Below are 24,052 nucleotides of genomic sequence, written 5' to 3'. Positions count from 1 at the left end.
TCACAAAAACAAAGCTTCTGGATTATAGCAATTACAGTAGAGTCTCACTTATCCAACACTCGCTTATCCAACGTTCTGGATTATCCAACGCATTTTTGTAGTCAATGTTTTCAAAACATCATGATATTTTGGTGCTAAATTCGTAAATACAGTAATTACTACATAGCATTACTGCGTATTGCACTACTTTTTCTGTTAAATTTGTTGTATAACATGCTGTTTTGGTACTTAATTTGTAAAATCATAACTTAATTTGATGTCTAATAGGCTTCTCCTTAATCTCTCCTTGTTATCCAACGTATTTACATATCCAATGTTCTGCCGGCCCGTTTATGTTGGATAAGTGAGACTCTACGGTACTGTCAAATATGCTTGAGCAAATTTTTCGTTAGTTCATTAAATTCGTTAAAAGTACTTTTGAATTGATATTTGAACCATCTGCTCACTGCCTTACAAATATTACGAATTTGAATTGAAAAAAGTACCTTTTTTCGTTTGTTTCTGATGTCTTCGGATGTAGCTGTAGCCCCTCTGAGAGGGGAAGCCATGTTGGCATGCCTCTCAGCCAATCAGAGCGGAAGAGAGAGGGAGGGAGAGGCATGGCCATCGATCTGCTAGCATTTTTAAAAAATGTTGCTTCAGAAATCCCCAAAAATCAGTGGATGGGTCAAACATTATGAAACTTGATAGGCAAAGAGTACTTAATTTTTGCTTCCATTCTGGCAAATTTCATCATAATAGCTTTCATAATGCAGGAGAACGAAGCCTCTGAATTTTGACCATTTATAAAAGCATTGGGCTGAAGCAAACGTTTCTCCAATAGTACTATGCCCACTTTAAAACTACAATTCCCAGGTGTTCCAGGCCTCTCTCCTCTTAACATTCCCCACCCCCTTTTGTCCTCACTTAGAATCATAGAGTCATTGAACAGTAGAGTTGGAAGAGACCTCGTGGGCCATCCAGCCCAACCCCTTCTGCCAGGCAGGAAGACACCATCCAATCCCTCCCAACAGATGGCCATCCAGCCTCTGCTTAAAAGCCTCCAAAGAAGGAGCCTCCACCACAGCCCGGGGGAGAGAGTTCCACAGCTGAACAGCTAACAGTGAGGAAGTTCTTCCTAATGTTCAGGTGAAATCTCCTTTCCTGTAGTTTGAAGCCATTGTTCCGCATCCTAGTCTGCAGGACAGCAGAAAACAAGCTTGCTCCCTGCTCTCTATGACTTCCCCTCACATATTGTCTCCTCTCAGCCTTCTTTTCTGCAGGCTAAACATGCCCAGTTCTTCAAGCCGCTCCTCATAGGGCTTGTTCTCCAGACCCTAGATCATTTTAGTTGCCCTCCTCTGACCATCTTGACCAAACTTTCATACAGTATGTGAATTCTTGGAAGGTATGAGAAGTTTAGAGAGAAGGAGGGAGGGAGAGGTTTGAATTTTGGACTCCAATTGTGGCTTGATTCCCCACTCAGCCACTCACTTGGGCAAGTCACACACTCTCAGCCCAGAAAAGCCAATGAAACAGGAAATAGCACTTTCAAACCAGGAACTAATTTCCTTATTCAGAGGCTGATGGCCATCTGTCAGTGTCACGACCCAGGCTGCAGAGCACCAATAACCATACACAGAGGCCAGAATCTATCTAATATCTTTATTGTAGGAATATATAAAGTTAATAAAAACAAGTGTAGAAAATAGTCCAGAATTAGACCTTTCAGGAAAGGTCAGAATTAGTCCAAAAAAGCAATGTCCAATAAGAAATATTAAGGTCCAAAGTTGTAATCCAATAACCGAAACACTCACTTTGCCAAGCAAAGTGAGGGGAGATGACAAGGTCCTTTAGTCCATGAAACTTGAGCGAGGCTAGGAAATAACTTGATACTTGAAACAAGGCTTGAACATGGAACAAGGTAACTAAGAACAAGAACAAGGTCCGTGGAATAACTTGATAAATCCGTGGAACAAGGCAAGGATTAATCCTGGGAAACAAGGCAAAGTCCGTAGATAAACAAAGGCTGGGAAGCAAGGCGAAGGCTGGATAGCAAGGCAAGGCTTGAGCAGGAGCGAGGCTTGAACCGGAGCGCGCTGTCCAGACACAACTCGCTCCGTAGGCTGACGAATTGACTCCGCGCAGTTACTACGCGGGTAAAACACCTAAATAGAGTCTAGCTTCCCGCCGAAGCAGTTCTCTGGGAATCAGAACCGAAAGCTAACTCTGAGACCAGATGTGAGACTCCCCAAAGATTCTCACGAGAAGCAGTCTTAATTGGCCACATTCTTAGCTGCAATCCTCGCACTCCTGCGCGAAGCTGAATCCAAACTTCTCTGTTGTTTACAAAACTCCCGGCGCAAGAATACGGGAGAAGTAGGCTCTGGGCTTGTTTGACATACTTCTGGGAGACAACTTTCTTGCAGGTGCAAGGTTCCCAGATCTGCCTGGGAAAGATCTGGCTGAGAGGAATCCAGTTCAGACTGGGAAGGTAAAAAACCCAAGTTTTCATCTTCATCAGGAATTACAATGTCCTGAGCAGGACTACAAGGCCCATGGGTCATCACACTATCCCCCTCCTCAAGGCCCCTCCCAAACTGGGGCCCTCTCCCCGAAGCGCGAGGTCGCGGTTTGGTGGGATAGGTCTGATGAAAGCGACGGGTTAGATCAGGAGCATGGACTGTGGAGGCGTCTTCCCAAGAGCGTTCCTCAGGGCCAAAACCCACCCAGTCAATGAGATATTGTAGGCGGCGGCGGTGAAAGCGAGAATCCAAAATGTCCTCAACCTCGAACTCCTCCTCCCCATTCATCAAAACAGGAGGGGGGGCCGGTTGGTCTGTATCAGGTCGCACACCATCCGCCGGAAGGAGCAGGGAACGGTGAAACACTGGGTGAATGCGCATTGAACGCGGAAGTTGGAGTTTGAAAGTCACGGGGTTTAATTGCGCCACCACTGGATAGGGACCAATGAAACGGGCATCTAACTTCCGGCAAGGGCGGTGGGAGGGCAGAAAGCGAGTGGACAGGAAAACCCGATCTCCTACCTTGATTTCAGGGCCCGGCTGGCGATGTTTGTCAGCGTGGCGTTTATAGTCCTCCTTGGCTTGGTCCAGTTGCTGGAGCAAAAGTTGTTGCACCGCTGTGAGTTCCTGCAGCCAATCCTCTGCTGCGGGAACCTCTGAAGTTTCAATGACAGGGGGAAAGAAACGTGGATGGAAGCCGTAGTTTGCAAAGAACGGCGTTTCTTTTGTAGAAGCTTGAACTCCATTGTTGTAGGCAAACTCAGACAGTGGTAACAGAGAAGCCCAATTGTCCTGTTGATAGTTTACATAACAGCGAAGATACTGCTCCAAAGTGGCATTGGTGCGCTCCGTTTGCCCATCTGTTTGGGGATGATGAGCTGAAGATAAGCGAGAGTCTATGCCCAATAGTTTTTGTAGTGCCTTCCAAAAACGAGAGGTGAATTGAGATCCACGGTCTGTGACTAAACTCTTGGGCAATCCATGTAGTCTGAAAACATGTTGAAGAAATAGATCCGCAGTTTCCTTGGCCGTGGGGAGGCCTTCGCAGGGAATGAAATGGGCTAACTTGGTGAATAGGTCCACCACCACTAAGATCGTGGTGAATCCACAGGAAGGTGGTAGGTCAGTGATGAAATCCGCAGAAATTATTTCCCATGGGCGAGATGGGGTAGGAAGGGGGTGTAAAAGCCCTGAGGGCTTCTCCCTTCGTATCTTGGAGCGCTGGCATACTGGGCAGGTGTTGACATATTTTTCCACATCCTTGCGGATCTTGGGCCACCAAAAATCCCTTAGGATCAAATGCATAGTTTTAAATAGTCCGAAGTGTCCTGCTGGTTTGCAGTCATGACACAGACGAAGCGCTTTTTCCCTGCCCGGTCCGGGTGGGATATAAACATGATTTCTATAGCAGAGCAGCCCATCTTTAAGCGAAAAGGGGAAATGCAGACCTTGGCGAAGTTGGTCCTGCGCCCAGGCATCTGCTTGCTGACTAGCCCTGATTTCTTGAGCACAGATGGGTCCTGGAGTAGGGGAAGTTGAACCAATGGGAATGGATTTGGTGTTCCCCACCGTGAGCGTGGCAAAGTTCTCAGGTTGTAGCAGTTGGGATTCAAAGGTCTCCTTGCGTCCTGCAGCGTATTCCGGTTTACGTGACAGGGCGTCTGCTTGCTTGGTTTGGGCTGGGGTCACATAATGGATCTGGAAGTTGAAACGTTCAAAGAATAAAGCCCAACGTTGCTGCCTCTGATTTAGTTTGCGGGCAGTTCTTAGATGTTCTAGATTACGATGATCAGTGTGGACTTCAATGGGAAATTTGGCCCCTTCTAGCCAATGTCTCCAAGTTTCAAAGGCTGCCTTTATGGCCAGTAGTTCTTTTTCCCAAATGGTGTAATTCCTCTCTGGTGTGGTTAGTTGACGAGAATAAAAGGCACAGGGGTGGAGGTGATCTCCCACCGGTTGTAAGAGTACAGCCCCAATTGCCACATCAGAGGCGTCCGCTTGCACCACAAAAGGGGTTCCAGGATTTGGGTGCTGTAGAATTGGCTGGGAGGTGAATAGTTTCTTTAGTTGCTGGAACCCTTTCTCTGCTTGATCAGTCCAGCGGAAAGGCTGCTTTCCACGGATGCAGCTAGTGATGGGGTCGGACCAGCGGGCAAAATCTGGAATGAACTTGCGGTAGTAGTTCGCGAACCCCAAGAAACGCTGCACCTCTTTCTTGTTAGTTGGCGCCCGCCATTCCAATACTGCTGAAACTTTGGCTGGATCCATGGAAAGCCCTAGAGGCGAGATGCGGTAACCAAGGAAATCTACCTCTTGTAGATCAAAAGCGCATTTTTCCAGCTTGGCATAAAGTCCATGATCCCGCAATCGTTGTAACACCATTTTGACGTGGTTCTCATGTTCTGATTGTGATCTGGAAAACACCAAAAAATCGTCCAGGTAGATTATCAAGAACCTGTCTAGATAGTCCTGAAAAATGTCATTGACAAAATGCTGGAACGTTGTGGGGGCTCCGCATAAACCGAAATTCATAACTCGGGACTCAAATAATCCGAATTTGGTCTGGAAGGCGGTCTTCCACTCGTCCCCTTCCCTGATGCGAACTAAGTTGTAAGCCCCCCGAAGATCCAGCTTGGTGTAAACCTTGGCTCCTCGAAGCCGATCCAGTAGATCCGAGATTAAAGGCAGGGGATAGCTGTTCCGCTTGGTGATATTGTTCAATGCTCTGTAGTCCACCACCAAGCGTAGTTCCCCTGACTTCTTCTTCACAAACATCACTGGGGAGGCGGCTGGGGATTGAGAGGGTCTGATGAATCCCTTGCGAAGGTTTGTCTCTAGGAATTCCCTGAGAGCTTCTTGCTCTGGTTCAGTCAGGGAGTAGAGATGCCCTCGCGGGATCGGGGCCCCCTCCACCAAGTCAATGGCACAGTCATAAGGTCTATGTGGGGGTAATTTTTCGGCTTCTTTCTCATTGAATACATCCCAATACTCGGAGTACTTCTTTGGCAAGGTGATGATGGGCTCGGTGTCTGTGGCATGGCATACCTTGGCTACGAGGCAATGGTTTTGGCAGTACGGTGAAGCAAACTGCAGTTCTCTGTTGGACCAGGAGATGTTAGGGTCGTGGAGAGTCAGCCATGGAATTCCCAAAATCACAGGGAAATGGGGGACCTCGGTAACAAAGAAGGAAATCTCTTCCATATGTTCCCTTATCCACATCCTGGTGGGTTCCGACCACTGACTTACGGGGCCCGTCTTGAGGGGACGGCCGTCTATGGCTTGCACCACACGGGCATTCTTGAAATCATGATATTGTAATCCCAGAGAGTCGGCATACTCTCTATCGATGAAATTGTTGGTAGCTCCAGAGTCTATCATGGCGTGGATCATGACGGGTCCCCTTTTTGCTGACCATAATGTGACCACGAGAAGGAACAGGACCCCGGTTGGCGGCTCTTGGATGGATTTTTTGACCGGGTTGGCGAGCCTCTCTACACCCGGTCGTTGGCTTCCCCCGCCGGCTGTGTGCCAGTCGGCTCAGACGCCTTCGTCTCCGTGGAGGACGCCGCCGCAAGACGGGCGGCAGGCTTCCCTTTGGCTGGGCACTCTCTGGCGAAGTGGCCCCCGTTCCCGCAGTACCAGCAGAGGTTTAAGCGTTGACGACGGGCCTTCTCGGCGGCATCTAGTCTGGGACGCACATTGCCCAACTGCATCGGCACCTCCTCGCCTCCTCTGGGGTATGGGGTTGGCGGTGGGGGTCTCCACACCGGACGTGGCTGAACGCTGGCGGGAGCGGGGGGTTTTGCCCCGGCTCTACTGCCCTGGCCTCGAACCCACTGTTTCCTGTTGGCAATCATGACTTCAGCCCGTAAACATTGATCAATGAGTGCCTCGAGGGTCTGGGGAGGATCCACCTTGGAGATTTCTTCCAGCATTTCAATGTTGAGACCCTCCCGGAATTGTCCCCTGAGGGCTACATCGTTCCAGCCGGTGTTGTGGGCCAGCACTCGGAACTCGGCTATATACTGAGACATAGGTCTGTCTCCTTGGAAAAGGCGACGGAGTTTGTGACCGGCTGCCTCCAAATTGTCCTCGATTCCCCAAGTCTCCTTGAGGTGGTCCAAGAAGTGTTGCGCTGATCTTAGGTGTGGAGAGGCTTGGTCGAACAGTGCCGTCGCCCAGCTGGCCGCTGGCCCGTCTAGAAGACTGTAAACCCATGCCACTTTGATGTCTTCTTGGGGAAACTCGGCAGCACGGGCCTCCAGATAAGCTTGACATTGGCGACGGAAGACATGAACCTTAGAAGCTTCTCCAGTAAACTTGGTTGGCAACGCCATGGCCGGAAGACGAACTCCGCGTTCCTTCAAACCCCTTATTTCTCCATCCTGTGCATTGAGCTTATCACGGATTCGGTCCACCTCTTCCTTGTCGATGGTGTAGGTAATCGGCTGGCCGCTCGGCCCAGGTACGACTCCGGTAGACATTCTGGCCGAGGTTAATTGGTGCTTAGGGTGGCGGAGTCAAACTGTCACGACCCAGGCTGCAGAGCACCAATAACCATACACAGAGGCCAGAATCTATCTAATATCTTTATTGTAGGAATATATAAAGTTAATAAAAACAAGTGTAGAAAATAGTCCAGAATTAGACCTTTCAGGAAAGGTCAGAATTAGTCCAAAAAAGCAATGTCCAATAAGAAATATTAAGGTCCAAAGTTGTAATCCAATAACCGAAACACTCACTTTGCCAAGCAAAGTGAGGGGAGATGACAAGGTCCTTTAGTCCATGAAACTTGAGCGAGGCTAGGAAATAACTTGATACTTGAAACAAGGCTTGAACGTGGAACAAGGTAACTAAGAACAAGAACAAGGTCCGTGGAATAACTTGATAAATCCGTGGAACAAGGCAAGGATTAATCCTGGGAAACAAGGCAAAGTCCGTAGATAAACAAAGGCTGGGAAGCAAGGCGAAGGCTGGATAGCAAGGCAAGGCTTGAGCAGGAGCGAGGCTTGAACCGGAGCGCGCTGTCCAGACACAACTCGCTCCGTAGGCTGACGAATTGACTCCGCGCAGTTACTACGCGGGTAAAACACCTAAATAGAGTCTAGCTTCCCGCCGAAGCAGTTCTCTGGGAATCAGAACCGAAAGCTAACTCTGAGACCAGATGTGAGACTCCCCAAAGATTCTCACGAGAAGCAGTCTTAATTGGCCACATTCTTAGCTGCAATCCTCGCACTCCTGCGCGAAGCTGAATCCAAACTTCTCTGTTGTTTACAAAACTCCCGGCGCAAGAATACGGGAGAAGTAGGCTCTGGGCTTGTTTGACATACTTCTGGGAGACAACTTTCTTGCAGGTGCAAGGTTCCCAGATCTGCCTGGGAAAGATCTGGCTGAGAGGAATCCAGTTCAGACTGGGAAGGTAAAAAACCCAAGTTTTCATCTTCATCAGGAATTACAATGTCCTGAGCAGGACTACAAGGCCCATGGGTCATCACAGTCAGGAATGATTTGATGGTGTACTATGATTTCTGTTCCTGGGTGATAAATGTCATTTCCTAATTGGTTCTGTCATAGAAACATGGCAAAATCTATGACACTGCCTGAACTTTGTGTAAGCGACATGGATGGAACATATTATGGTTTGGTCCACCAATTTAACAAAGTTTCAGCCACAAAAACAAAGTTTCTGAAGTAGAACAATGACTTTCACAGTAAAGACAACCCAATGAAACAGGAAATAAGACTTTCAAACCAGGAACAGATTTCTGCAATTATTAAAAAATGGTTTATTATAAAAGCTATGAAAATTCGCCAAAAATCAGAGGATAAGGGAAACGTTCCGAATTTTGGTGAACTATCAGTGTTAAATGTGTTCTACCACTATACCAAGTTTGAAGAAGATCGCTCAAAAAATGAGGGCGGGAGAGTCCTGTAAAGTCTCCCCTCGTGCTGTTTTTTTTTGGCCACTGCGCATGCGCGTCCGCCATTAACAAATTACTTTTGAAACTAACGAATTTTTGTTAAATTTCGAAAATTTTTGAGGGCAAAATTCGGAAATGACATCAGAAACGAAACGCTAGCGCCCCCTACTTTTGAAACGAGTTTAGAATCAATTTTTTCATGGATCGCTCAAATCTACTGTCAAAGTAAGTACTGCACAATAAAACAGGAAATAACACTTTCCAACAAGGAACAGATTTTTTCATAGTGCTATTGAACACTATTGAAATTGCAGTAGAAACTGGAAAACGTGGATTGGGCACTATTAAAATGACCAAGTTCTGGCTGAAGTTACCAAAGATGGATTAGATAGATCCTCCATCTGAGAGAAGCATATCATATAATCATCTGGAGGACATTTGAAAAAAATTGTTTGATGCAAGTAGGTGAAAGGAGGCATTCAACAGATTTTGGAAAAGTTCCTTTTTTTTGGATCAGAACTCTAGAATCCCCCACAAATACGGTATTTCCTTAGTAATAAATACACACGTGGTACTTGTGGTTTTCTTCTGTACTCTGGACCAGTGCTACTCAATAACTGTTGATCCCTAGCAACTTTCCATGGAAAGAAAGAATGAATATTTCCAGGTGGGCACAGATTTAGGACCCATGGGTTGGATAGTTGCCGGTTCCTCACTTAATGATAGTCTAAGAAACTCTGTTCTCTGCTTCTCTGCTACAAAAGGCTTTGGGAATGTGGATTGCAATGTCTGTTTAAGCTCTTTCAGAGTCTTGCTTTTGATTTTCAGTGCACTTTTGCACTGTGAACGTCCTTTGACATAATTCCTCATTCAGCACAATCAGGAGACTTCCAATGAATAAAACATTGCACTGAACTGGCAGTTTGTTTAATAAGACCAATGGGACACAGATGCGCATCAGAGTTCGCCAGAAAATCCAAACCATCCAAACCAAAAGAAATGCACATTTTTTTTCCTTTTCCCCATCCTCCTGTTCTATTTTTTTAAATCTTATTTCACTTCCATTCATGCTTCAGATGATTATCTGTATGCAAGGTTTTTGCATAATTTATCACCTCAATTAAAAAGTCAGATAGACCTGGAAAAAAGGAAATGGTCAAATATCTTGGCAATGAACTCTTTGTTTTGTGCTGAAACAGCAACGCCTATTTCTCTCCAACCAAAAAAAAAAAAAATGCAAGCCATATGGCACAAGTTTCAGTTCCTCTGTGATTTCTCCCTGTAATCATCTGAAATATGTTAAAACAAATGCCTTCTGTTATTCCGTTCCTAAGCAAACAGAACTTTTTTCCCCTCCACCCACTTCCTAAATCAGGTAAACCTCCCAAATAGTTTGCGATCTCCTATTCTGGGGCGCTTTCTTCTGATATGTAGGCCATTTAGGGTAATATCATGTCAGTTTGTGGGTCAGTTTGTAGGTTCCTTAGAGAGCAAGAGGGGAAGAGGAACTATACATTACTAGCTGTGCCCGGCCACGCGTTGCTGTGGCGAAGTCTGGTGGTATGGGAAATAAAGGATTGAGGAATTGGTGGTAGTTAAGGTAAAGGGTAAATGTTTTACCTTACATTAAGTCCATTATAAATGGGTTATATAGCTGTGTGGAAGGGCCTTGAGTCTACACTGCCATATAATCCAGTTCAAATCAGATAATCTGTATTTTATAGGCAATGTAGAAGAGGCCTGAGACCTAACTCTGCCTGTCCCCTGGGCTGAGTGGGTTGCTAGGAGACCAAGTGGGCGGAGCCTTCTAACTGGCAGCAATTAGATAAGAACAATTATTCCTCTCCCTCTAATTAGGACTTTATTTTTCTTTTCTTTTTGTTGTATGAACGTAGAGGCATGGATGAAGGGTTGTGCTACCAAGTTTAGTGTTTCTGGGATGTGTAGTTTTGTTGTTTTGTCCTAGGCCGTAATTTCATTACCCTTTTATATATATAGATGGAGGAGCCTAACAAAACAACAGCCTTGTGTCACATTCTCTCCTCTTCCATAAATGTTGGGTCAAGGACAATCCTAAAGTTAGTATCTCTTCAAAATCTATATCAAAGTTTTGTAGCAATTTGAATCTGGGATTTGTAGCATTACCCACAATTGTGTAATAGTAAGAAACCTCAAATTGGAATTTCTAGTTCTCGTACTGGTGCTGCCAGATCGACATTAGGTTATGGCAACCCATTCTCATATCTTTCAACATTTCATACATGAAAGCCAGGATGCATCACAGAATGGTGAAGTTGATCAAGGTTAATTAAGAAGAACATACAAGCTAGAAGAGACTGTATGCCAGAATGGTAAACTGTAGACAGGAAATCAGAAGATTAAGGACTTGTTCACACAAATGAATAAACCTTTACTTACCCCAAATCCAGCGCTGGGTGTCTGCACAAGTGAGTATCCTGAGTTTTCTGCCCTTAATCCAACTTTGCTCAATTGAAGTTTGCAGGAAATTCTGGGATACCCTGAAACTTCTCAGCCATATGGGCAGCAGCATCAGGTTTCAACTTGATCCACTGTCCAAATAGATACTAACACCATGACCTTTTCCTGCAAGTGCCTGGCCATTGCCTATCGTACCTGATGAAGTCAGAATGGGGTGCTCACACAATTAACAAGGAGAAGGTGGTCTTGCATTTATTTGTGAAGGCCATTATGAAGGAACAAGACAAGATCCTCAAGTGTCAAGAGATATCATTGAATACCAAAGTCAGGATTGCCCATACCATCATATTTCTGCATACTATAAACAGATCTGAAAGCTAAAGAGGAAAGAAAGCTGATAGGAATCAAGACATTTAAAATGTCATGCTGGAAGAGAGTTCTATGAAATACAATTGGCACCAACGTTGGTTTTCATCCAGCACCGAGGCAAAATGTGTCTTTCTGTTTAAGACTTTGGGGCCGAATTCACTTTTAAATGTACATGATCTTGGTTTTAAATTGCCACTCTCTTTAAAGGTTTCAGCAGAGATCGCATCAGGTCTGCTGGCTTTGTTATTTTTTAATTGGCCGATGGCTTTGCTGACTTTCTCCAAACTAGGCAGTGCTGCAAGATCATCCCTGATTTGTTGTTGGGGAATTTGCGAAGAAAACCTTTTTGGCCCCTCTGAAGACTGTGTATTGATCGATTGTGCACTGATCTCCACACATAAATCAAATTCATGCACAGGCGTCTTCCAAGAAAACTCAAACAAAAATTGCTGTAACCTTTTAAGCTTACTTTACTTTTTTATTCGGTTAATTTTTAAAAACTATTTAAACGATGATATTGTATTACTCTAGAATTGTTTTAAGCAATTTGTACAGTTTTATTTAACGCACTTCCCTAGGATCCCATGAGAGAGGGGAGGATAAAAATATTTTAATGCATAAGTAAATGAATGAATAATTGGCAAAGGAATGCAAACTCTGCTTTTAAATCAAAGCAAGGCAGATGTTGGGAGGGGACCCTACTTCTGTGGTAAAGCATATCCGTTCCATGTAGAAGTTCCAGATTCATTCACAAATGTCTTCAGTTAAGAAAAAGATCAAGTCACAAATGATGGGGGAAGACTATGTGCCTGAGACCTTGTAGAGCTGCAAAAATTATCTTCTTCTTAATCAGCTCTTGATTTTATATATGTGTGTGTGTGTGTTTATATATGTTTATATATGTTTATTTATCTATTTGCCTACCTATTTATTTATTTAGGGAGCCCCGGTGGCGAAGTGCGTTAAAGCACTGAGCTGGAGACCGAAAGGTCCCAGGTTCAAATCCCGGGAGCGGCTTGAGTGCCCGCTGTTAGCTCCAGCTCCTGCCAACCTAGCAGTTCAAAAACATGCCAATGTGAGTAGATCCATAAGTATCTCTCCGGCGGGAAGGTAACAGCACTCCATGCAGTCATGCCGGCCCCATGACCTTGGAGGTGTCTACGGACAACGCCGGCTCTTCGGCTTAGAAATGGAGATGAGCACCAACCCCCAGAGTCAGACATGACTGGACTTAACGTCAGGGGAAAACCTTTACCTTTACCTTTACCTTTTATTTATTTATTTTCGTTCTCTATGGATTGTACCAAATGCTGCATTGTAGCTGGCCAAAGGAGTAGAAAATCTAAATTATAAAGTAATAAAAGAGCTAAACTTAGAGCTAAAAGGGTTGGGAGGATTCAGGTTTCTTTAAATTATATTTTGACCATCCCATGGATGATAAAATACTATAACCCTTTCATAAAGCTGCTAGCCAGATGTACGAATGTAAGCAAATAAAATTGCTTTCCTGAAATCACAATTGCTACTTGTTCCAGTTAGCCTTGAAGGGGCATCCAAAGGGCTTTCTTGGATTTCAGAGTTCATCTTTACAGTCATCTTGCTCTGCCTTGCCGATTTCCTATCCACCTATTTCCGTCTTTAGTCGTTTTTAAAAATCCTGTTCCTGGCTGGGCAGACAATAGCTTTAAAACTGAGTTCAAAGTGGTCAAGGAAAAACATCACTTCCAACAATGTACATAAGTTATTCAAACAGCATCAAAGTGTTTATCAAAGAGGAAAATGGCATTAATAGACACACCATGAACAATAATTCCCACTTCTGAATTCTGCTTCCAAGAAGTATTTAAATTGTCAAATTTCCACCTTCAGATCTTTCAGTATACTAGTTTCCCATGCTAAGTTCAAACTGCATTTTCTGCTTTATTACAGCCGACTTTGATCTTCCTGAGACAATCTATCAAGAGAGAAAAATGGTCATTCTTAGCCATTTTACCCAGGCTATGCCGGTGCTATCGTTGCACTGTTTTTACTTGTTTTAACCAACTTTAAATGATTTAGTTTTGATTAATCTATATTAGATGATTTTTTAGTTATTATTTTAAACCAATTTTATCATAAATCAAGCTGAGATCTTTAGCTAGAGGGTTGAATATAAATAAAATAAAATAATTGTTGGGCAAAGGTTCTATAGTTTGGACCAACCAAGTTTTGCTAAAGTATGAAGCACTGAACATAACGAAGCCAGGTTCACTTATCACTTGCGCAAAATTTTGCAAAAATAAGTTTGTATTATTTCAAAAATCTGCCAAAGATATTGACATGTGAATAAGATAAAAGCATTCCTAATTTCCACACCGTTCTGAGTACTTTTGATACTCCCAGCTGGAGCAGACACATTGAACACATTACGCAAATGTCAATTCAGCATTCAACAATTGGTTTAATGGATATATTCCAGTTGGAATAACCAACTAGATCCTAAAACTCTGGATAAGACAGCCATTAGTATGACTAGACCAGTACTTCCTTTTATTTGCAAGCATTTCCAATGGCACATTGAACAAATATTTTAGTTCTTATACCAAAGCCCCACTTTCAAGAACTGTCAGTGTTTCCCATGCTCCCTGATGGATCAGTCCAGCAATTTCTTTTTCAGTGTGCCAACAACTGGTACCATATTTGTGCAATATTATTATCATATTTGCATGGTTTCCTGTAATAATGTCACTGTGAACCAGCATCTCATGGCCCACAGATGTGCCCCGTGGAGCACTATTTTGAGTTGTTTGGCTCATCTGAACTGCTGGGAATGAAGGTACTCCATACCTTTTTTTCTTGTGGGATTCTTTGTACAATCGACTATCTGAACCAACAGATTCTATATCCATGGATTCAACTATCTATGGCTCAAAGATATTCTCCTCCCAAAATAAATTCCTTAATTTTGCCATTTCATATCGGGGACACCATCTTACTGCCCCATTGTATATAATGCAACATGGGCATCCCTGGATTTTGGTAACCACAGGAAGTCTAGGAACCAAATCCCAGATGATACAATGGGCCCACCGTATTTGTTTTAATAAGTGCCATGAAGACATCAAGTGCCAATTGATTTTGGAAGCTAAGCAAGCTCAGTGTACATTAGACTATTTTTCAGAGGAAAGCCATGGCAAAACAACTATAAGCATCCCTTTCCTGAGAAGACTCTATGAATTCACAAGAGGCACCTTTAAGTTGGTAGATTACTTGATAGCACATTCTGCCTGTATGTGCCTTCAAGTTGTCTGTTAATTTATGGTGGTCCCACTTTCATAGTTTTTTTTTAAGGCAAGGAATAATCAGAAGTGGTTTTGCTAGATCCGTCCTCTGAAATATAGCCTACAACACATGATATTCATTGTTAATCTCCCATTCAAGTACTAACCAATGCTGACCCTATATAGTTTCTGAGATCAGAAAGCATCTCTTACCACAAAGGTTGACATAAGTACAAGTTCTGGGAGAAAGGCCACCTTTAAATAACTGAGGCAAGAATGATAGAAAGAATTAAATTAATAAATATTTAAATTGAATAAGGTATTTCTTTTGCTTCTGTCAAGCTGAGCACTTAGGCATCAGTTTTGCCCCTTTATTTGTAAATCAGCTGGATCTTGAATGTTTCTAAGGACAACATCTACATTTATTTATTCATTCGTGTCTTAATGATTGACCGTATTTTTGTTTAAAGCACAGGAAAGAAATACAGTAGAGTCTCACTTATCCAACATAAACGGGCTGGCAGAACATTGGATAAGTGAATATGTTGGATAATAAGGAGGGATTAAGGAAAAGCCTATTAAATATCAAATTAGGTTATGATTTTACAAATTAAGCACCAAAACATCATGTTATACAACAAATTTGACAGAAAAGCTAGTTCCATACACAATAATGCTATGTAGTAATTACTGTATTTACTGTATTTACTGTGGCACAGGCTGATAAAGCAGCCAGCTGCAACAAATCACTCTGACCAAGAGGTCATGAGTTCGAGGCCAGCTCGGAGCTGCGTTTGTCTCTGTCTTTGTTCTATGTTAAGGCATTGAATGTTTGCCTTATATGTGTGATGTGATCCGCCCTGAGTCCCCTTCGGGGTGAGAAGGGGGGAATATAAATACTGTAAATAAATAAATAAATATTTACGAATTTAGCATCAAAATATCACGATGTATTGAAAACATTGACTACAAAAATGCGTTGGATAATCCAGAATGTTGGATAAGCAAGTGTTGGATAAGTGAGACTGCTGTAGTTGCAAACCTTGAGAGCTTATCATGCAAGACATATAAATTGCAATTACAGCAGGTAAGAAGTCTTTGGCTGAGTCTTATCACACATCATTCCTCTTATGTCACTCTCTTAAGTGGGAGACCTTTTTTAAAAGATTTATTTTACAAACAAAAAACATCCTTTGATAATATCCTTTGGTTAAAAAAAAATTCTCGCTGTTGTCCTGCTGTAATTGCAATTCATCAATGAATTGCATTGCTGTGATAAGTTCCTCGGCACTTCCAAAAGTCAAGGTTTGGGTTGCAGAATTATTTTTGTGACATTATGGGTGCCAGCCAGGTGGCAACATCTGAACCTTGTTTACAAATATGGAAAGAAAAACGTACATTTGATGCTGAAAATATTGAAGGTGCTTCTAACACACCTTTCCAGTGTTGTACCAGTCTTGTCTTCATCAGTTTTTGAAAAGTTTTATATTAACCACACTGATTTTGTCTTCATTTGCAGGCTATTGTGGTGACTGATGGAGAGAGAATTCTTGGCCTGGGGGATCTAGGAAGCTACGGCATGGGAATACCAGTGGGAAAACTTGCTCTCTATACTGCTTGCGGTGGTGTTCATCCCCAGCAGTGCCTTCCTGTCCTTCTAGATGTTGGCACAGACAACGAGGTGAGATTATGCACTTACCATATTCCATCAAATCAAATGGGAGCCTGTGTTGTGTTGTCGAAGGCCTTCATGGCCAGGATCACAGGGCTGTTGTGTGTTTTCCGGGCAGTATGGCCATGTTCCAGAAGTATTCTGTCCTGTCATTTTGCCTCACAACCTCTGAGGATGCCTGCCATAGGTGTGGGTGAAACGTCAGGAGAGAATACTTCTGGAACATGGCCATACTTCCCAGAAAACACACAACCCTGGATCCTGTATTATTATATTATTTTGAAATATTATACAATTATGCAATTAAGCTCCGAATCACATACCTTCAGCTTTCTCCCAAAGACTGATGCTCAGGGTACCTAACAATAATATAATGAAAAAAAGGAATGTGATACCAATTTAAAGCAGGTCAAAATTGCAACTAAAACAACAATAAAAGAAAGAACAGCATATGTCTGGTACAAAATCTCTTCTAGAGCGACCCAGATTGTTTGCTGAAATCTGCCTCAATACATTTTTTAAAAACCCTTGCCTGCTACTGGAAGGACTGGAAGGAGTATACCAACTTAACCTCTCTTAGAACAAAGTTCCATAGGCTGGGAATTGCTGCCAGGAAAGCTTGGTGTCCCCTAGATGTATATAATTCCCATGATCATGCAGATGATCTATGCGAGGAAAAATGTACAGGGTCAGTGGCTGATGACTGACATGGTGTTCAGGCTGACTGATTAATTTAGTGTAAATGTCACATAGAAATTGCTTATCTTGTCTTCACATGCAAGAATGGACATTTTTCAAAATATTTCTCATCACTAGATGAACCAGTGAAGGGTTTGGGTTTTTTCCTCCCATAGAGTTTACTGGCATTTGTGAAATCATTTATCGTACAAACTGCTCAAAACAATTTAAAGCAAATTGCAATTACTCCTGTTTTGTTGCGTGGACATTTGAAGCAGAGAAATCTTGGATGGGTTGTCTATGTATTTTTCATCCATAACACTCTGTAACAAAATTTGAAAAAAAAAATCTGCTCCTGGTTTGAAAGTGTTATTTCCTGTTTAATTGTGAAAGTAGTTGTTATACTCCAGAAATTTCATTTTTGTGGCTGCCACAAACTATGTTGAATTGGTTCAGATTCCATATGATATTCTTTGAAAAACTATAGCAAAATGTTCTGTAAAATGTCCCGCAGAAGCAAAGTTTTTGCAGTTTCATAAACCTTTTCCATATTGTTTATGATAGAACCAATTAGGAAATGACATTTATAACCCAGGAACAAAAATAGTGTAATCTTATCCCTCTGTGCTTGCTTTGTATGGCCTAAAACCTATTGTTACTCTAAAAAAGAACAAACCTATTGATTCAGTAGAATCTACCTATGTATTGACTCACCATTCAAGAGTTGACTGAATCAATGCATCCACCTTCACTGAGGTCTGAACACATACACTTGCTTTCATTGAAGGTCATACACATACTTCTCCGTTGAAGTCCAAACACACATTGAATACAAAATGGAGTCCTGAGTCTTGACATGCTCAGCATAATCACATGTCTATAACCCCTTCTACACCAAAGAGGTATAAACCCGCAAATCAACATACACATAGAATACAGGTTAGCAACTATATACATTAACAAATAAAATAATGAGTGGCTTGGGAGGTTGCTATTTCCAACACTGGTCAGGCATGGAAATAGATTGGGTGACCTTGGGCAAGTCACCTCCTCTCAGCCTTAGAGGAGGGCAGTGGCAAACTCGCTCTGAACAAATCTTGCTGAGAAAATAAATAAATCAGAAAGAGCTTGAATGCACACAACAAGAACAAACAAACAAGAGGGAAATTCATGCAAAAAGCTAGGCTGTATCAGTAGGAGAATAGTGCCTAGATCAAGGGAAGACATCACATCACTCTATTCTGCTTTGGTCAGACTTCAGCTGGAATACTGTGTCTAGTTCTGGGCACCACAATTCAAGAAGAATATGACAAGTTAGAACATGTCCAGAGAAAGGCAACCAAAATGGCCAAAGGTTTGGAAACCATGCCCGACAAGGAGAGCTTAGGGCGGTGGGTATGTTTAACCTGGAGAAGAGAAGTTAAAGGGGGACGGGGAGGCATGATAACCATGTTTAAATATTTGAAAAGACATCATGTTGAAGATGGAACAAGCTTGCCTTTGCTACTGCAAAGACTATGACATGGACCAGTGGTTCAAACTACAGGAACAGAGACTCCACCTAAACAATAGGAAGAACTTTCTAATGGTAAAGGCTGTTTCAACAGTGGAATATGCTCCTTGGAGTGTGGCAGAATCTCCTTCTTTGGAGGTTTTTTTAGCAGAGGGTGAATGGCCATTTGTCAGGAGTGCTTTGGTTGTGTTCTTGCATGGCAGAATAAGGTTCAAGGTGGGTGGCATTTTTGGTCTCCTCTAACTGTAATCTTGGCTAGAAGAGGGAGGAGTGCTCAGTTCATTCTTATCCAAGAGTGTTGGCCCAAAAGGTGTAATCCAACTGTTCACATTAACCCTGAGTCAGAAGTTCTATGAAAATTCAGAGCTTCTCCTAAGGTGGGTAAAATTGACTTAAATTGTTTTACCCTATGTTATGAGCTAGAAGCCCCTGGATATAGGATCAGTGTAGCCAAGCCTCTGAAGAAGGGGATACCTGAGACTCTTGTAATTCACCAGGAATTCTTATCAGTTTATACAAGCCTTTGGTGTCTAAATTGCTTCAAGTAGATACTGTGAAACAGATGTGTGTTGGATGCCCTCCCTCCCACTGAAATAGGTTTTCTGCCAGCCAGAGTTGAAGGAGTCGGTTACATCTTTCAGCACAACGAGGAACTATCTCAGGCAGATATGGACACTTTATTTTCCCAGGGATCATCGCAAGGAAACCTGCACATCTTCATGCCTGTTTGGAGGTGTTTCAGCAAATGGAGAATTCCCCTGTGGGTAGTTCGGCCCTAATTAATTTCAGTGTTTTGTCAGCTCGCACACTCTTAATGCTTGTAATCATAATGTAAAGGGGTTGCATCTGTTTGCAGTTTTGGGCCTTGTGGTTCCAAAGGGATAGAGTCCAACCGTTCTCGCTCATGCCAAAAAGGACATCTGCTAAGATTTTTTGCTTTGTTTTGCTTTTTAGCCAGTAAATATCTTATGGCTATTTGATGTGGTCAGGTTTAGTCAAAAAGAAGCTCCTTTCAAGCAAAATGAAACAAGGACTTTCTAAAATAATAATAACTATTATTATTATTATTATTATTATTATTATTATTATTATTATTATTATTATTATTAAATTTCCAGTAGCTTATTATCTAAAGTAGGGTATAATCAAGTGTAAAACAAAGCCTGAGTTAAGCTTAGATAAATATATGTTATCAAGGCTGAAACACTTAATTTTAATTTTCTTGAACAATACATCTCATTTAGAGCAATGATTGGTTACTCTATGTATATTCCATCCTTCTTCCAAGGAGCTTAGGAGAACTGCAGCAATCTTATTGTACAGTAGAGTCTCGCTTATCCAACCTCCACTTATCCAATGTTCTGTATTATCCAACACAGTCGGCCTTTTAGTAGTCAGTGTTTTTGTAGTCAATGTTTTCTTTTTCTTTTTTTTAAACCTTTATTTATCCATTTTCCATACACCTTACATTGTTAAAATAGCAAAATATAAGAAAAATAAAAAAATATAAGAAAAAAAAAAAAAGAGAGAGAAACCGTTGCCTTCCGGTCCTTTTACATGGCATACCTACTCCAATCAGCACTGCTGCAGCCTCCTTCTTCGCTTTTTAGTTTTACATTCATTTATACCTGTATGTTACATTTAGCATGTAATTTCTTCCTTCATATATTCACTCAACTGCGACCAGTTTGTCTCTCTGCCTGTGATATTATCTTGTTTTAGTGCTTGAGTCAATAGGTCCATATTTTTAATATCCAAAAGTTTTAAAATCCAATCTTCTTTTGACGGTATTTCTTTGGTTTTCCATACTCTTGCCAGACATATCCTGGCTGCTGTCACCATATATATAAAGAGTTTTTCCGTGTTACAATCCCATCTAAAGTCTAATATCCCTAGTAGGAAATATTCTGGTTTTACCTCAAATTTCTTTTGGATTATTTTTTCCATTTCTCTATGTATAATTTTTAATTTTTTTACACTTCCACCACATATGCATCCAATCCCCTATATGCTTTTCACATTTCCAACATTTACCGTTCCCTTTTCCTTTATTAATTTTAGCGAGTTTGCCTGGAGTGAGATACCACCTATAAAAAATCTTGTACCAATTCTCCTTGATTTCTACGGCATATGTATATTTTAGGTTTTTGTTCCATATTCTTTCCCATTCTGACATACTAATTGTATGGCCTACCTCTCTAGCCCACTTCGTCATTACCTCCTTAATCTGCACTTCTTCCGTGTCCCACATTAGTAGTTGTTGATATAATATTTTAATTATTTTCCTATCTGCTTTTAACATTCTGTCCCATCCAGTCTCCCTCCTTTCGAATCCTATCTTTTTGTCTTCATTAAAGCTTCCTTTTATTTGCCAAAAGTTTAACCATGTTATTGATGGCTCTAACAGCTTTAGTTCTTCGTAGCTTTTCAGACTTGGCCCTTGGTTCCCTGTATTCAGTAATTGACCATACGTTAGCCATCTTCTCCTTGGTAATTCCCTCTTATGTTCTGCTTCTATCGGGGAATACCACAATGGTACCTTGGTATAGAATCTTCTTTTGTACTTCTCCCATACATCTATCAATGCTGCTCGTATATAATGATGTTTGAAATTCTTTTCTTTCCTCGCTGTCTCCTGCCACAGATAGCTGTGCCACCCTTTATTTAAACCGTATCCCTCCAGATCTATAGTTTTATTCTCTTTCAAGGTTGCCCAATCCTTAACCCAGCTCAGACTAGCTGCTTCATAGTACAACAAAAGATCTGGCAGACCCATGCCACCTCTTCTGGTATCGTCTTTTAGGTGTTTAAAAGCGATTCTGGCTCTTTTACCTTCCCAAATAAATTTGTTTATTTCTCTTTGCCAACCTCTTATTATTCCTTTGTTTCTCAAAATCGGTATATTCTGGAATAAGAACAGTACCTCCGGCAGGATCTTCATTTTAACTGCCGCTATTTTTCCTAACAATGAGAGTTTCAAAAAGCCCCATCTTTTCATTTTTTCCTTCATTTCTTTCCATTTCTTCTCATAATTATTTTTTTGTAACTGTGCATTACTAGCTGTTAGTTCTATCCCTAAGTATCTTATTTTCTTTACTACCTCTATGCCCGATATCTGTTGCAAATTCTCTATGTTTTTTGGTGACATATTTTTTGTCAATATTTTGGTTTTTTCCCTATTAATCTTTAGTCCTGCCACTTCACCATAACTCATAATAGTTTCCCACCATATTTTAAATTGTTTTATTGGGTCTTCTATCATGCAGACTATATCGTCCGCAAAGGCACGTACTTTGTAACAATGGTTTTTGATTCTCAGTCCTTGGAGACCCTTATTGTTCCTAATTGCTTCTAGTAATACTAATTCAATACATTGCAATATTTTTGTGCTAAATTTGTAAATACAGTAATTACTACATTTCGTTACTTTGCTTTTTCTGTTGATTTGTTGTAAAACATGATGTTTTGGTGCTTAATTTGTAAAATCATAATGTAATTTAATGTTTAATAGGCTTTTCTTTAATCCCTTCTTATTATCCAACATTTTCACTTATCCAACGTTCTGCCAGCCCATTTATGTTGGATAAGTGAGACTCTGCTGTACTATTTAGACCAGGGGTCCTCAAACTTTTTAAGCCAAGGGCCGGTCCACAATCCTTCAGACTGTTGAGGGGCCGGATTATCATTTGAAAAAAATACAAACAAATTCTGATGCACACTGCATATGTCTTATTTGTAGTGCAAAAACAACAACAAGAACAATGAAAGAACAATACAATATTTAAAAATAAAAACAATTTTAACCAACATACATTTATCGGGATTTCAATGGGAAGTATGGTCCTGCTTCTGGCCAATGAGATAGTCAAGTTAATTAGGGTTGTTGTTGTTGTTGTTGTTGTTGTTGTTGTTGTTGTGTGCCTTCAAGTCATTTCAGACTTTGAGTGAGCCTAAGTCTAAAATTTATTTATTATTTATTTACTGCATTTATTTACTACATTTGTATCACACCTTTCTCACCCCAAAGGGGACTCAGAGTGGCTTACAAATTATATGTACATACAATATATTATATTATTAGCATAGCACAATATTAGCATTATATATTACTATATTGAACTATACCACTATACTGTAATATTATTAGTAATATTTTATGTAATATAGAATATATAATTAATATTATTATATGGTATTATTATTAGTGTTATATTGTATTACATTATAATATTATTATCAATATTATATGTATATACAATATATTATATTATAAAACTGAGGGCGGGGGCCAGGTAAATGACATCGGAGGGCCGCATCTGGCCCCCGGGCCTTAGTTTGGGGACCCCTGATTTAGACTAACTGAGATCTCAGGACCTAGTTTCACCCAGTAAATTTCATGACTGAATAAGGATGTTTTAGGTTATAATATTCCGAGAGACAGAGTGTGTGTCTACACTGTAGAATCAAAGCAGTTTGGCATCACTTCAAGTACCATGGCTCAGTGCTGTGGAATCACAGGAGTTGTCATTTTATAAAGCCTTTAGCTTTCTCCACCAAAGAGTGTTGGCTCTCGCCAAACTACAGAATTCAGTCTCATAGCATTGAGCCATAGCATTTAAAGTGGTGTGATTATAGCATTAATTCTACAGTTGAGATGCATCCAGAGATGAATGCTTTAAGTCTGTTTTAGTACAAAAAGGCCCTCAATCTGTGGGTCTCAAGATGTTTTGGCCTGCCACTCCCAGCAATCCTAACACCTGGGGACCCACAGGTTGAGAACCACTGCATTAAGGGATCCGTTAGCACCACTGAGACTAACTGGTTTATTTCACCACAAGCTTTCATTTACTCCAGCTTACTTTTAATGAGCAAAACCAGAACTCATAATCATATATTTATAACCATAAAACATTCATGGATTTCATTAGATTCCATCTGCCTCTGATCAGTTGTGATGATTCAGAAAAGCTTAGGCAAGAAAGTCCATTTAATCACTCCATGTTCCAAGTTTGTTTATCCCAGGAATAGGAATTGTGTGGCTTGGGGAGGCTTTTGTACAGCTCCCCTCCATCACCTGCCTTGAAAACAGTTTGGGCCAAAAACAAACAATTATTTGCCCAAAGATAGAAGGCAGTAGAAAAAGACAAAGGAGGGTAAACTCATTCAAGGAAGCCACAGTCCTGAAATATTAAGATTGGAGCAGGACTGTTGAGGACACTGTGACTTGGAGGTCCCATTCATTTGTTGTGCTGTTGCTAATTGCTGTCAACTGGACTTTGATGTATGATGACCCTATGAATGAAAGACTTGAGTTACCCTGTTGTCAACAGTGCAGCCGTGGCTTCCTTGATTGAGTCTGTCCACCTGTAATGTGATCTTTTTGTTGCCAAGCGTTGGTGTCTTCACCATAAGCCAAATTCAGTGACAGTAAATAATTACAGCAACAAGCAGTACTACAGTTGGATAGCTTTGTTAACTGGCTTGGTGGTTTCTTATTACCCTGGAGTGAAGTGACAAGTCAATTGCTGCAAAGTGTTGTTCTGAACCCAGAGATGGTCAACATTTTCAAAAGTGGCTTGATTGAAGAAACAGAGGGACTCCTTATGAAAACCTAGAATTCATAAGAGAAAACTGCTTCCATTTTTGGAATCAGCAGGTCAAATATACCTAGAAATAGTGTTGGGCAGTGTAATTAA

The 24,052-nt window shown here is 41.4% G+C and overlaps 1 protein-coding gene across 3 annotated transcripts in view; it reads left to right on the top strand.

Moving 5' to 3' along the window:
- The window catches only part of me3 (malic enzyme 3), a 175,166-nt gene that overhangs the window by 121,582 nt on the left and 29,532 nt on the right, over positions 1 to 24,052 (top strand). For all 3 annotated transcript variants that reach the window (XM_062977085.1, XM_008108123.3, XM_016992694.2), the window contains one exon: positions 16,013 to 16,174. In XM_062977085.1, the coding sequence (XP_062833155.1) occupies positions 16,013 to 16,174 (162 nt within the window). The remainder of the gene's footprint in view (positions 1 to 16,012; positions 16,175 to 24,052) is intronic.

Source organism: Anolis carolinensis, chromosome 3 (assembly GCF_035594765.1).
Source record: "Anolis carolinensis isolate JA03-04 chromosome 3, rAnoCar3.1.pri, whole genome shotgun sequence".
Classification (NCBI taxonomy): Eukaryota; Metazoa; Chordata; class Lepidosauria; order Squamata; family Dactyloidae; genus Anolis; species Anolis carolinensis.
The sequence above is the reverse complement of the archived record's forward strand: the minus strand, read 5'-3'. Positions and strand labels throughout refer to the sequence as shown.